Source organism: Salvelinus alpinus, chromosome 25, assembly GCF_045679555.1.
Source record: "Salvelinus alpinus chromosome 25, SLU_Salpinus.1, whole genome shotgun sequence".
NCBI classification, from domain to species: Eukaryota; Metazoa; Chordata; class Actinopteri; order Salmoniformes; family Salmonidae; genus Salvelinus; species Salvelinus alpinus.
Window position 1 is genome coordinate 33,015,291 of NC_092110.1, and position 16,251 is coordinate 33,031,541.

The 16,251-nt window shown below is 42.3% G+C and overlaps 1 protein-coding gene across 1 annotated transcript in view; it reads right to left on the minus strand.

Annotated features, from left to right (window-relative positions):
- LOC139553101 (doublecortin domain-containing protein 2C-like) overlaps nt 1-1,861 on the minus strand; it is a 79,456-nt gene extending 77,595 nt beyond the window's left edge. Inside the window, exons 1-4 of the mRNA XM_071365055.1 lie at nt 1,295-1,861; nt 1,088-1,136; nt 687-763; nt 226-357 (exon numbers count right to left, since the gene is read on the minus strand). Of these exons, the coding sequence (XP_071221156.1) occupies nt 226-357; nt 687-763; nt 1,088-1,136; nt 1,295-1,584 (548 nt within the window). The 5' untranslated portion in view covers nt 1,585-1,861. The remainder of the gene's footprint in view (nt 1-225; nt 358-686; nt 764-1,087; nt 1,137-1,294) is intronic.
- Nucleotides 1,862-16,251: the final 14,390 nt, after the last annotated feature.

The window sequence follows — 16,251 nt, forward strand, 5'->3', positions numbered from 1 at the left end:
AAATTAAGGCAGTTATACATTTTAAAAACATTACAATACATTCATAACATATTTCACAACATATTAAGTGTGTGCCCTTTCAATATTTAAATGGTACGAAAAGCAACACTAATTATGTGATTATGTAAATCATAAATGAGGTCAACGCTACAAGTTGGATGACTTTTTATTTTATTGAAAAACATGATGATCTATAACATAGAGCTATTATTAGTTATTTCCTACCTGTACACAGCACCAGTGCGCAGATGTACCCTCTCGGTCACCATGGCCAAGACACTTTCCCAGTTTGTGAGAGTATACTTTGGTATCAGTATCCGAGCTGGAGGAACCAACACATCTCCATTGGTAAAAACACTACAAAATACAAAAACACATGAAACTCAGTACCATTTTATGGGCTTGCGATTTCAACATGGTTAAGATCATTGACATTTTCAACATCAGAAATGTTGTAGGACTAGCCTACATAAATCAATTGAATCTAACAAAGTAGAATAAATAACATCTCTTTAAGTATTACGTGACACAAGAAACATTTCGGCCTACTTAGTTTTGGCATTTATAGAATGACAAGACAAGTGAAAAGAGTTAATGCCTATTTTGTATTCCCTACATCCCATTGCAAACAATAATGTTTGCAACAGCACAATATCATTGTAGGACACTTGAAAACCCAAACTCACTTGATAGTGCATGACTCGTTTATTATTTTCCTCCAGCGAGCAGAAACAACTATTCTACTGTGAACTACAGGTCGGATCTGTAATTTCAAACAACAAAAATAAAAATGGTTATTGTATTACATGGTTATTACCAAGAATCTTGCAATCCTGTAAAAGTATTGTGTGAATGTAACATTGATAGCCTAGGCCTATCTTTCAGAGGTGCACATGCATTCCTTTACTGACAAAGAATTGGTGGGGCCAGTATGGTATCAAATATCAGTTCCATTGTTCAGTTATGGTCGAAAGCAATTAGGCTAATTAGTAATTTGCAACAAACATACACATGGATGATTTTCAAAAAGCTTTGTGATAAAACATTTAAAAAAGCAAAAAGATGAGGGTATAGTTAGTGGCCTTACCTGTTCATTCTTCTTTTTCTGTGGTTTCTTCGTTGTTATATGGTAATAACTAGAATTAAAAACAGTAGATTACATTACAAATTACATGCATTTTGGTTTAGCTAGTCATTAAACATGATTATTTATGGCTGGCTGCACCAGCAACAACAAGGGCTGTCTAACAATAACATCAGCCTTATAATTCCCGGCTAATTACAGTGTACCTACTCAAGCTTTTTGAAACGCTCTCCTCCAGCTGCAACATATCTCTCCCCGTGCTGCAAGTTGACGAGGTCATGGATTTTGTGCCCTTCCCTTGGAGTGTAAACATTTCGGACCGCTCCAAAAGGGGCCTCAACCCCACGCGTGACATAGCTCAAAAAGCTGTCAAACGTTGACATCTGTCGTTGATTTATAACAAACTTTCGTCCAGGAAAGAAAGCATCCCCATTCCTGTAGACAACAATAGTTTTTGTTGGAGGTTGAGGGAGCACCGCTCTACCTGAAGTCCCAGACATGGTAATGTGATCACAACCGTGGCAGACAACGTTCCAGAACCGAGGTCAAAATGGCAAGAGTTAGCTAGTAGTTAGCCAGCTAACGTTAGCTAGAGAATTAGATTTTTCTCGCAAAGAAATAGATATCTGAAGATGAGACAGACGTCCACTTGGGTACGCATCCTATCAAGAAGCCTATCCTTCGTTACAGATGTTTCTGGTCAACAAACGTGCTGTTGTTCCTCGTTAACCGTGTTGTTTCTGTTTTCAAAAGCTGTCTAGCCTTGTGGCTACCACCAATCTAATTTATGTTGTTGGATGTGTTTCCAAGGAAACCTGTGGGGGGAAAGCGCGCGTTCTCCAGAAATGCTTGGTGACCCATGGGCCACATATAATGATACAGTATATCAAGTAGGATCCCGCAAAGGGGACCACATCAAGCACAACAAGCCTATGCTTCAGTATTCATCCTATCTATTCATTTTGTTAATCTTAAATTCCAAGTTGCATTTCTAAAGTTATTCTTGAAAATGCTCAATGACATTTAAAGGTGAGAAGAAACAATGTGTGACAGATCATTTCTCCATAATATAAACCATGCCATGATGGCACATTGGGCCCTCAACTTCTGTAGGCACTTGAAACACTCATGTGTGTTCAGTTCATAATGTGGTCAAATGTGGTCATTGCTATTACTTTGGTCTTTCAGATCAACCAAAGTGTTAACTGTATACTACATTTCACCAATCAGATGTAGCAGTAGGACTATCTGCCTGAAATCACAAAATGTCTGACCAAATAGCCTACCAGTTTGAATTGCATTATAGATTACAAACGTATGCAATCTTAACTGTTAAACTTCTTGCAGACTTTTGATTACATTTTTTAAATGATTGCATGTGGATGGAATCCATAATTACATTAATAGGTGGGAGTTTTTCCACAAAGCATCACCCATGGACATGGTTGCGACTTTTTCCACCCGAATAACCTGGCAATGTTTCCCTCCCCTCAGTCAGTGCTGTCCAAATTGTTTACTGCAGAGGTAACCAGAGATTTCACCACTACAACAGCAGCTAATTGGTTTTTGCCAGACACTCTCCTGGTCAATGGGATGCATAATTCATCATCTCTGTGTTCATTATTCATGGCTTAAGGGACAACTCATACTGTGCTTTATCAAAGAACTGTGCCATGCATATACAACATTGTTCTGAATTTGTGTTTGGTTTACAATATGATTTCATTTTAGATGCCCTGTTGAATCTTTAAAATAGTGTTGTTGAGACAATCTCGATTTAAACAATGATAAACCTTTGCCTGGATTCTAGAAGTTAAATGGATAAGAGTATCAACGTTCAAGACTTCAAGGAGAGATAGAAACTATGTGCAGTTGAAGTCGGAGGTTTACATACACTTAGGTTGGAGTCAACCATTCCACAAATTTCTTGATAACAAACTATAGTTTTGGCAAGTCGGTTAGGACATCTACTTTGTGCATGACAAAAGTAATATTTCCAACAATTGTTTACAGACAGATTATTTCACTTATAATTCACTGTATCACAATTCCAGTGGGTCAGAAGTTTACATACACTAAGTTGACTGTGCCTTTAAACAGCTTGGAAAATTACAGAAAATGATGTCATGGCTTGAGAAGCTTCTGATAGGCTAATTGACATTATGTGAGTCAATTGGAGGTGTACCTGTGGATGTATTTCAAGGCCTAACTTCAAACTCAGTGCCTCTTTGCTTGACATCATGGGAAAATCAAAAGAAATCAGCCAAGACCTCAGAAAAACAATTGTAGACCTCCACAAGTCTGGTTCATCCTTGGGAGCAATTTCCAAACGCCTGAAGATACCACGTTCATCTGTACAAACAATAGTATGCAAGTATAAACACCATGGGACCACACAGCCGTCATACCGCTCAGGAAGGAGACGCGTTCTGTCTCCTAGAGATGAACGTGCAAAAAGTGCAAATCAATCCCAGAACAACAGCAAAGGACATTGTGAAGATGCTGGAGGAAACAGGTATAACAGTATCTAAACTCAGCAAAAAAGGAAAGGCCCCTTTTTCAGGACCCTGTCTTTCAAAGATCATTCATAAAATTCCAAATAACTTCACAGATCTTCATTGTAAAGGGTTTAAACACTGTTTCCCATGCTTGTTCAATGAACCATGAACATGCACCTGTGGAACGGTCGTTAAGACGCTAACAGCTTACAGACGGTAGGCAATTAAGGTCAAAGTTATGAAAACTTATGACACTAAAGAGGCCTTTCTACTGACTCTGAAAAACACCAAAAGAAAGATGCCCAGGGTCCCTGCGTATCTGTGTGAACGTGCCTTAGGCATGCCGCAAGGAGGCATGAGGACTGCAGATGTGGCCAGGGCAATAAATTGCAATGTCCGTACTGTGAGATGCCTAAGACAGCGCTACAGGGAGACAGGACGAACAGCTGATCGTCCTCGCAGTGGCAGACCATGTGTAACAACACCTGCACAGGATCGGTACATCCGAACATCACACCTGCGGGACAGGTACAGGATGGCAACAACAACTGCCCGAGTTACACCAGGAACGCACAATCCCTCCATCAATGCTCAGACTGTCCGCAATAGGCTGAGAGAGGCTGCACTGAGGGCTTGTAGGCCTGTTGTAAGGCAGGTCCTCACCAGATATCACAGGCAACAACGTCGCCTATGGGCACAACCCCACCGTCGCTGGACCAGACAGGACTGGCAAAAAGTGCTCTTCACTGACGAGTTGCGGTTTTGTCTCACCAGGGGTGATGAATGAGCGTTACACCGAGGCCTGTACTTTGGAGCGAAATCGATTTGGAGGTGGAGGGTCCGTCATGGTCTGGGGCGATGTGTCACAGCATCATCGGACTGAGCTGGCTACCCGAAACGTTTGATCCAAGTTAAACAATTTAAAGGCAATGCTACCAAATACTAATTGAGTGTATGTAAACTTCTGACCCACTGGGAATGTGATGAAAGAAATAAAATCAAAATAAACCATTCTCTCTACTATTGTTCTGACATTTCACATTCTTAAAGTAAAGTGGTGATCCTAAGTGACCTAAAACAGGGAATATTTACTAGGATTAAATGTCAGGAATTGTGAAAAACTGAGTTTAAATGTATTTGGCTAAGGTGTATGTAAACATCCAACTTCAACTGTATGAGCAGATTACTCCAATGCTGTATTTGGTGACCTTGTCTGGAGTCAGTTCCATCACATATAGTCTGCACTCAGCTCTATTGAGACTGAGTAGCCTACCTGTCAGTCTGAATTCTGGACCGTCCGTGACAATCCGGTAACCTTCCTCCAGTCAGGATCCTTCTGGATAGTGCTATCCGGAAACCTTGAGACGTCCCTACACTAAACCTAACCCTAACCATAATCCTAACTCTTACCCTAAAGCAGCAATCAACAGTAGAAGCAATAACACATACTCCCTGTTTGTTTCAGTAAAAGCTGAGAGATTGGGATGGAGAAATGTAACCACTCTCAAATAAACAGAGCAATGGATGCAAGGACTGACCATCCATGATATCAAAATTATAGTTTTAACCATGTTTTGAGGCTATATAGTGTTTGTTTATATTTACTTTGTTTACAGACATTGGAGTAAATCAAGCTCATATTTTGGGTTCTGATGGTGTACGACAGTTGAACTCAGCTCATGAGGCATTTATAAGTTATATTCTTCAAGAATCAATGGGTGCATATAATCCATTTATAAGTCCAAAAATAGATGTAGCAATTGCTGATTAAGACACTGCGGAGCCAGCGCAAGATATGGGTTGGAAAACATAAATCAATGCAGGGATGTGGGATATGCCACTGTACTCCAAATGTTACCTTAATCCTCACTGATACAGTGCCCGTGTAAAAAGTATTCAGACCCCTTGTTTTTTTTCTACATTTTGTCACGTTCCAGCCCAATTCTAAAAAAAATAATAATAATTATCCTCAGCGTATCTACACACACAATACCCCATGATGACAAAGCAAAAACAGTTTTTTAGATATGTTTGCAAATACAGAAATACCGTATTTACATAATTATTCAGACCTTTTGCTTTGAGACTCGAAATTGAGCTCAGGTGCTGTCACGCCCTGACCATAGAGAGCCATTGTTTCTCTATGGTATAGTAGGTCAGGGCGTGACTGGGGTGTTCTAGTCTATTATTTCTATGTGGTGTTCTTGTTTATTATTTCTATGTGGCATTCTAGTTTTCATATTTCTATGTTGGTGTGCTTGATATGGTTCCCAATTAGAGGCAGCTGGTAATCGTTGTCTCTAATTGGGGATCATATTTAGGTAGCCTTTTGTGTTTTGTGGGATATTGAATTTTGTATTTTGTATTTTGAGTAAGTGTATGTAGCACCTCTGTAGTCACGGTTCGTTGTTCATTTTTGTTTATTGTTTTTGTTAAGTTTCACTATTAATAAATTATGTGGAACTGTAACCACGCTGCGCCCTGGTCCGTTTTTACAAACGATCGTGACAGAATATCCCATCACAACGGGACCAAGCAGCGTGCCCGGGAGGAAATGGCATCCTGTTCTTTGGAGGAGATCAGGGAGAAAATAAGTTGGACCTGGGAGGAAATATGGGAAGCACAAGAAATCCTTCCTTGGCAGGAGTCACAGAAGACGCAAGGAGAGAAAGGAGAACAGCGACGACGCCGGGGTTCGCGGCCACAGAGAAAGCCCAAAAGACAGCCCTAATTTTTTGGGGGGGAGGCACACGGGGTGGTCGGGGTGTGAACCAGTGACAACATGAGAGGAGGTAGAGAGGTGGTCGGTCGACCCAGGGAGAGTGCCAGAGCCCGCCTGGGAGTCAATGGAACAGTGCGAGGAGGGATACCGGAGAATGGAGTTGGCGAGGAGTATGCGGCAACGCAGGCGTTTGGAGGAGCGTGTTAACAGTCCGGTGCAATCTGTGCCGGTCCCACGCATCAGGCCTCCAGTGCGCCTCCCCAGTCCGGTACGTCCTGTGCCTGCTCCTCGCACTCACCCAGATGTAGGGTGGGTGCTCAGTCCCCTCCTGTACTCCCTGTTCACCGACGACTGCATGGCCAAGTACGACTCCAACACCGTCATTAAGTTTGCTGACGACACAACGGTGGTACGCCTGATCACCGACAATGATGAGACAGCCTATAGGGAGGAGGTCAGAGACCTGGCAGTGTGGTGCCAGGAGAACAACCTTTCCCTCAACATGAGCAAGACAAAGGAGATGATCGTGGACTACAGGAAAAGGAGGGCCGAGCACACCCCCAGTAACAGCAACGGAGCTGTAGTGGAGAGGGTCAAGAATTCAGTTCCTTCGTATCCACATCACCAACAAACAATCATGGTTCATGGTCCAAACACTCCAAGAAAGTCATGAAGAGGGCACGACAACGCCTTTTCCCCCTCAGGAGACTGAAAAGATTTGTCATGGGTCCCCAGATCTTCAAAAAGTTCCACAGCTGCGCGGTGGTATTTACGGTGGTGGAAAAAGTATCCAATTCTCATACTTGAGTAAAAGTAAAGATACCTTAATAGAAAATTACTCAAGTAAAAGTCACCCAGTAAAACACTACTTGAGTAAAAGTCTAAAAGTATTTTGTTGGAAATATACTTAAGTATCAAATGTTAAAGTCTAACTCATTTCAAATTTTTACGGTTAGCCAGGGGAACGCTCCAACACTCAAAGATAATTTAAAAATTAAGCATTTGTGTTTAGTGAGTCCGCCAAATCAGAGGCAATAGGGATGACCAGGCATGTTGTCTTGCTAAGCATTCAAAATGTAACGAGTACTTTTTGGTGTATGGATGTATGGAGTAAAAAGCACATTATTTTCTGTAGGAATGAAGTGTAGTAAAAGTTGCAAAAGTATAAATAGTAAAATTAAGTACAGAATCCCCAAAAAACTACTCAAGTAGAACTTTCAAGTATTTTTTTCTTAAGTGCTTCCACCCTGAGCCATTAAAAAGAGGACTTCCAAGAAGCCAATTTTTTAGACTGTCAGGTGGAACCACTCTCAAATAAACAGAGCAATGGATGCAAGGACTGACCATCCATGATATCAAAATTATAGTTTTAACCATGTTTTGAGGCTATATAGTGTTTGTTTATATTTACTTTGTTTACAGACATTGGAGTAAATCAAGCTCATATTTTGGGTTCTGATGGTGTACGACAGTTGAACTCAGCTCATGAGGCATTTATAAGTTATATTCTTCAAGAATCAATGGGTGCATATAATCCATTTATAAGTCCAAAAATAGATGTAGCAATTGCTGATTAAGACACTGCGGAGCCAGCGCAAGATATGGGTTGGAAAACATAAATCAATGCAGGGATGTGGGATATGCCACTGTACTCCAAATGTTACCTTAATCCTCACTGATACAGTGCCCGTGTAAAAAGTATTCAGACCCCTTGTTTTTTTTCTACATTTTGTCACGTTCCAGCCCAATTCTAAAAAAAAAAATAATAATTATCCTCAGCGTATCTACACACACAATACCCCATGATGACAAAGCAAAAACAGTTTTTTAGATATGTTTGCAAATACAGAAATACCGTATTTACATAATTATTCAGACCTTTTGCTTTGAGACTCGAAATTGAGCTCAGGTGCTGTCACGCCCTGACCATAGAGAGCCATTGTTTCTCTATGGTATAGTAGGTCAGGGCGTGACTGGGGTGTTCTAGTCTATTATTTCTATGTGGTGTTCTTGTTTATTATTTCTATGTGGCATTCTAGTTTTCATATTTCTATGTTGGGGTGCTTGATATGGTTCCCAATTAGAGGCAGCTGGTAATCGTTGTCTCTAATTGGGGATCATATTTAGGTAGCCTTTTGTGTTTTGTGGGATATTGAATTTTGTATTTTGTATTTTGAGTAAGTGTATGTAGCACCTCTGTAGTCACGGTTCGTTGTTCATTTTTGTTTATTGTTTTTGTTAAGTTTCACTATTAATAAATTATGTGGAACTGTAACCACGCTGCGCCCTGGTCCGTTTTTACAAACGATCGTGACAGAATATCCCATCACAACGGGACCAAGCAGCGTGCCCGGGAGGAAATGGCATCCTGTTCTTTGGAGGAGATCAGGGAGAAAATAAGTTGGACCTGGGAGGAAATATGGGAAGCACAAGAAATCCTTCCTTGGCAGGAGTCACAGAAGACGCAAGGAGAGAAAGGAGAACAGCGACGACGCCGGGGTTCGCGGCCACAGAGAAAGCCCAAAAGACAGCCCTAATTTTTTGGGGGGGAGGCACACGGGGTGGTCGGGGTGTGAACCAGTGACAACATGAGAGGAGGTAGAGAGGTGGTCGGTCGACCCAGGGAGAGTGCCAGAGCCCGCCTGGGAGTCAATGGAACAGTGCGAGGAGGGATACCGGAGAATGGAGTTGGCGAGGAGTATGCGGCAACGCAGGCGTTTGGAGGAGCGTGTTAACAGTCCGGTGCAATCTGTGCCGGTCCCACGCATCAGGCCTCCAGTGCGCCTCCCCAGTCCGGTACGTCCTGTGCCTGCTCCTCGCACTCACCCAGATGTAGGGTGGGTGCTCAGTCCCCTCCTGTACTCCCTGTTCACCGACGACTGCATGGCCAAGTACGACTCCAACACCGTCATTAAGTTTGCTGACGACACAACGGTGGTACGCCTGATCACCGACAATGATGAGACAGCCTATAGGGAGGAGGTCAGAGACCTGGCAGTGTGGTGCCAGGAGAACAACCTTTCCCTCAACATGAGCAAGACAAAGGAGATGATCGTGGACTACAGGAAAAGGAGGGCCGAGCACACCCCCAGTAACAGCAACGGAGCTGTAGTGGAGAGGGTCAAGAATTCAGTTCCTTCGTATCCACATCACCAACAAACAATCATGGTTCATGGTCCAAACACTCCAAGAAAGTCATGAAGAGGGCACGACAACGCCTTTTCCCCCTCAGGAGACTGAAAAGATTTGTCATGGGTCCCCAGATCTTCAAAAAGTTCCACAGCTGCGCGGTGGTATTTACGGTGGTGGAAAAAGTATCCAATTGTCATACTTGAGTAAAAGTAAAGATACCTTAATAGAAAATTACTCAAGTAAAAGTCACCCAGTAAAACACTACTTGAGTAAAAGTCTAAAAGTATTTTGTTGGAAATATACTTAAGTATCAAATGTTAAAGTCTAACTCATTTCAAATTTTTACGGTTAGCCAGGGGAACGCTCCAACACTCAAAGATAATTTAAAAATTAAGCATTTGTGTTTAGTGAGTCCGCCAAATCAGAGGCAATAGGGATGACCAGGCATGTTGTCTTGCTAAGCATTCAAAATGTAACGAGTACTTTTTGGTGTATGGATGTATGGAGTAAAAAGCACATTATTTTCTGTAGGAATGAAGTGTAGTAAAAGTTGCAAAAGTATAAATAGTAAAATTAAGTACAGAATCCCCAAAAAACTACTCAAGTAGAACTTTCAAGTATTTTTTTCTTAAGTGCTTCCACCCTGAGCCATTAAAAAGAGGACTTCCAAGAAGCCAATTTTTTAGACTGTCAGGTGGAACCACTCTCAAATAAACAGAGCAATGGATGCAAGGACTGACCATCCATGATATCAAAATTATAGTTTTAACCATGTTTTGAGGCTATATAGTGTTTGTTTATATTTACTTTGTTTACAGACATTGGAGTAAATCAAGCTCATATTTTGGGTTCTGATGGTGTACGACAGTTGAACTCAGCTCATGAGGCATTTATAAGTTATATTCTTCAAGAATCAATGGGTGCATATAATCCATTTATAAGTCCAAAAATAGATGTAGCAATTGCTGATTAAGACACTGCGGAGCCAGCGCAAGATATGGGTTGGAAAACATAAATCAATGCAGGGATGTGGGATATGCCACTGTACTCCAAATGTTACCTTAATCCTCACTGATACAGTGCCCGTGTAAAAAGTATTCAGACCCCTTGTTTTTTTTCTACATTTTGTCACGTTCCAGCCCAATTCTAAAAAAAATAATAATAATTATCCTCAGCGTATCTACACACACAATACCCCATGATGACAAAGCAAAAACAGTTTTTTAGATATGTTTGCAAATACAGAAATACCGTATTTACATAATTATTCAGACCTTTTGCTTTGAGACTCGAAATTGAGCTCAGGTGCTGTCACGCCCTGACCATAGAGAGCCATTGTTTCTCTATGGTATAGTAGGTCAGGGCGTGACTGGGGTGTTCTAGTCTATTATTTCTATGTGGTGTTCTTGTTTATTATTTCTATGTGGCATTCTAGTTTTCATATTTCTATGTTGGTGTGCTTGATATGGTTCCCAATTAGAGGCAGCTGGTAATCGTTGTCTCTAATTGGGGATCATATTTAGGTAGCCTTTTGTGTTTTGTGGGATATTGAATTTTGTATTTTGTATTTTGAGTAAGTGTATGTAGCACCTCTGTAGTCACGGTTCGTTGTTCATTTTTGTTTATTGTTTTTGTTAAGTTTCACTATTAATAAATTATGTGGAACTGTAACCACGCTGCGCCCTGGTCCGTTTTTACAAACGATCGTGACAGAATATCCCATCACAACGGGACCAAGCAGCGTGCCCGGGAGGAAATGGCATCCTGTTCTTTGGAGGAGATCAGGGAGAAAATAAGTTGGACCTGGGAGGAAATATGGGAAGCACAAGAAATCCTTCCTTGGCAGGAGTCACAGAAGACGCAAGGAGAGAAAGGAGAACAGCGACGACGCCGGGGTTCGCGGCCACAGAGAAAGCCCAAAAGACAGCCCTAATTTTTTGGGGGGGAGGCACACGGGGTGGTCGGGGTGTGAACCAGTGACAACATGAGAGGAGGTAGAGAGGTGGTCGGTCGACCCAGGGAGAGTGCCAGAGCCCGCCTGGGAGTCAATGGAACAGTGCGAGGAGGGATACCGGAGAATGGAGTTGGCGAGGAGTATGCGGCAACGCAGGCGTTTGGAGGAGCGTGTTAACAGTCCGGTGCAATCTGTGCCGGTCCCACGCATCAGGCCTCCAGTGCGCCTCCCCAGTCCGGTACGTCCTGTGCCTGCTCCTCGCACTCACCCAGATGTAGGGTGGGTGCTCAGTCCCCTCCTGTACTCCCTGTTCACCGACGACTGCATGGCCAAGTACGACTCCAACACCGTCATTAAGTTTGCTGACGACACAACGGTGGTACGCCTGATCACCGACAATGATGAGACAGCCTATAGGGAGGAGGTCAGAGACCTGGCAGTGTGGTGCCAGGAGAACAACCTTTCCCTCAACATGAGCAAGACAAAGGAGATGATCGTGGACTACAGGAAAAGGAGGGCCGAGCACACCCCCAGTAACAGCAACGGAGCTGTAGTGGAGAGGGTCAAGAATTCAGTTCCTTCGTATCCACATCACCAACAAACAATCATGGTTCATGGTCCAAACACTCCAAGAAAGTCATGAAGAGGGCACGACAACGCCTTTTCCCCCTCAGGAGACTGAAAAGATTTGTCATGGGTCCCCAGATCTTCAAAAAGTTCCACAGCTGCGCGGTGGTATTTACGGTGGTGGAAAAAGTATCCAATTGTCATACTTGAGTAAAAGTAAAGATACCTTAATAGAAAATTACTCAAGTAAAAGTCACCCAGTAAAACACTACTTGAGTAAAAGTCTAAAAGTATTTTGTTGGAAATATACTTAAGTATCAAATGTTAAAGTCTAACTCATTTCAAATTTTTACGGTTAGCCAGGGGAACGCTCCAACACTCAAAGATAATTTAAAAATTAAGCATTTGTGTTTAGTGAGTCCGCCAAATCAGAGGCAATAGGGATGACCAGGCATGTTGTCTTGCTAAGCATTCAAAATGTAACGAGTACTTTTTGGTGTATGGATGTATGGAGTAAAAAGCACATTATTTTCTGTAGGAATGAAGTGTAGTAAAAGTTGCAAAAGTATAAATAGTAAAATTAAGTACAGAATCCCCAAAAAACTACTCAAGTAGAACTTTCAAGTATTTTTTTCTTAAGTGCTTCCACCCTGAGCCATTAAAAAGAGGACTTCCAAGAAGCCAATTTTTTAGACTGTCAGGTGGAACCACTCTCAAATAAACAGAGCAATGGATGCAAGGACTGACCATCCATGATATCAAAATTATAGTTTTAACCATGTTTTGAGGCTATATAGTGTTTGTTTATATTTACTTTGTTTACAGACATTGGAGTAAATCAAGCTCATATTTTGGGTTCTGATGGTGTACGACAGTTGAACTCAGCTCATGAGGCATTTATAAGTTATATTCTTCAAGAATCAATGGGTGCATATAATCCATTTATAAGTCCAAAAATAGATGTAGCAATTGCTGATTAAGACACTGCGGAGCCAGCGCAAGATATGGGTTGGAAAACATAAATCAATGCAGGGATGTGGGATATGCCACTGTACTCCAAATGTTACCTTAATCCTCACTGATACAGTGCCCGTGTAAAAAGTATTCAGACCCCTTGTTTTTTTTCTACATTTTGTCACGTTCCAGCCCAATTCTAAAAAAAAAAAAAAAAAAAAAAAATTATCCTCAGCGTATCTACACACACAATACCCCATGATGACAAAGCAAAAACAGTTTTTTAGATATGTTTGCAAATACAGAAATACCGTATTTACATAATTATTCAGACCTTTTGCTTTGAGACTCGAAATTGAGCTCAGGTGCTGTCACGCCCTGACCATAGAGAGCCATTGTTTCTCTATGGTATAGTAGGTCAGGGCGTGACTGGGGTGTTCTAGTCTATTATTTCTATGTGGTGTTCTTGTTTATTATTTCTATGTGGCATTCTAGTTTTCATATTTCTATGTTGGTGTGCTTGATATGGTTCCCAATTAGAGGCAGCTGGTAATCGTTGTCTCTAATTGGGGATCATATTTAGGTAGCCTTTTGTGTTTTGTGGGATATTGAATTTTGTATTTTGTATTTTGAGTAAGTGTATGTAGCACCTCTGTAGTCACGGTTCGTTGTTCATTTTTGTTTATTGTTTTTGTTAAGTTTCACTATTAATAAATTATGTGGAACTGTAACCACGCTGCGCCCTGGTCCGTTTTTACAAACGATCGTGACAGAATATCCCATCACAACGGGACCAAGCAGCGTGCCCGGGAGGAAATGGCATCCTGTTCTTTGGAGGAGATCAGGGAGAAAATAAGTTGGACCTGGGAGGAAATATGGGAAGCACAAGAAATCCTTCCTTGGCAGGAGTCACAGAAGACGCAAGGAGAGAAAGGAGAACAGCGACGACGCCGGGGTTCGCGGCCACAGAGAAAGCCCAAAAGACAGCCCTAATTTTTTGGGGGGGAGGCACACGGGGTGGTCGGGGTGTGAACCAGTGACAACATGAGAGGAGGTAGAGAGGTGGTCGGTCGACCCAGGGAGAGTGCCAGAGCCCGCCTGGGAGTCAATGGAACAGTGCGAGGAGGGATACCGGAGAATGGAGTTGGCGAGGAGTATGCGGCAACGCAGGCGTTTGGAGGAGCGTGTTAACAGTCCGGTGCAATCTGTGCCGGTCCCACGCATCAGGCCTCCAGTGCGCCTCCCCAGTCCGGTACGTCCTGTGCCTGCTCCTCGCACTCACCCAGATGTAGGGTGGGTGCTCAGTCCCCTCCTGTACTCCCTGTTCACCGACGACTGCATGGCCAAGTACGACTCCAACACCGTCATTAAGTTTGCTGACGACACAACGGTGGTACGCCTGATCACCGACAATGATGAGACAGCCTATAGGGAGGAGGTCAGAGACCTGGCAGTGTGGTGCCAGGAGAACAACCTTTCCCTCAACATGAGCAAGACAAAGGAGATGATCGTGGACTACAGGAAAAGGAGGGCCGAGCACACCCCCAGTAACAGCAACGGAGCTGTAGTGGAGAGGGTCAAGAATTCAGTTCCTTCGTATCCACATCACCAACAAACAATCATGGTTCATGGTCCAAACACTCCAAGAAAGTCATGAAGAGGGCACGACAACGCCTTTTCCCCCTCAGGAGAATGAAAAGATTTGTCATGGGTCCCCAGATCTTCAAAAAGTTCCACAGCTGCGCGGTGGTATTTACGGTGGTGGAAAAAGTATCCAATTGTCATACTTGAGTAAAAGTAAAGATACCTTAATAGAAAATTACTCAAGTAAAAGTCACCCAGTAAAACACTACTTGAGTAAAAGTCTAAAAGTATTTTGTTGGAAATATACTTAAGTATCAAATGTTAAAGTCTAACTCATTTCAAATTTTTACGGTTAGCCAGGGGAACGCTCCAACACTCAAAGATAATTTAAAAATTAAGCATTTGTGTTTAGTGAGTCCGCCAAATCAGAGGCAATAGGGATGACCAGGCATGTTGTCTTGCTAAGCATTCAAAATGTAACGAGTACTTTTTGGTGTATGGATGTATGGAGTAAAAAGCACATTATTTTCTGTAGGAATGAAGTGTAGTAAAAGTTGCAAAAGTATAAATAGTAAAATTAAGTACAGAATCCCCAAAAAACTACTCAAGTAGAACTTTCAAGTATTTTTTTCTTAAGTGCTTCCACCCTGAGCCATTAAAAAGAGGACTTCCAAGAAGCCAATTTTTTAGACTGCACAGTATATACCACTCCACAGAAGATTATCTAGAAAAAGCAGCGGAGATGCGCATGAGGTTTCTAACACGGAACCCAAACCGGCTGCGCGCGTGCGCCATCGTGTGCTATCGTGCATAAATGTATTTTGCCCCCCCCACACCAAACGCGATCACGACACGCAGGTTAAAATATCAAAACAAACTCTGAACCAATGACATTAATTTGGGGTCAGGTCGAAAAGCATTAAACATGTATGGCTAGTTAGCTTGCACCTGCTAGCTAACGTTAATTTGTCCTATTTAGCTAGCTTGCTGTTGCTAGCTAATTTGTCCTGGGATATAAACATTGAGTTGTTATTTTACCTGAAATGCACAAGGACCTCTACTCCGACAATTAATCCACACATAAAACGGCCAACCGAATAGTTTCTAGTCATCTCTCCTCCTTCCAGGCTTTTTCATCGTTTAACTTATATGGTGATCGCATCTAAACTTTCATTGTATTATCACGACTACCGGCAAAACAATTAATCTTTCATTCACCCACGTGGGTATAACCAATGAGGAGATGGCACGTGGGTACCTGCTTCTATAAACCAATGAGGAGATGGCACGTGGGTACCTGCTTCTATAAACCAATGAGGAGATGGGAGAGGCAGAACTTGCAGCGCAATCTGCGTCAGAAATAGGAACGTCATCTATTTTAGCCCTTGGTGTCGCAGACGCTCGTTGGCGCGCGCAAGCAGTGTGGGTGCAATAATTGAATAACATGGATTTCTAAATTTATTTTGCGACGCTCGCGCACGCGACGTGTCCGGTCTGGTCAGCATATAAGAAGAGGCTATTCGTCACAATGTGTGGATGAAGGTCATCATTTGGCATTGGAAAAAAACACGAGATGAACTGCTACAAAAAAGACCAGCTAAAGCTAAAGAACACTCTGTAATGTCCACAACTACATATACTTTGATTTCGCGAAAAGTGGGAGGTGTGGTCAAGAAACACTGGCATATTTTAATCATCGGACCCAGCTTTGCCGGCTGAATTTAAATATCCACCACGTATTGTGTATAGGAGAGGT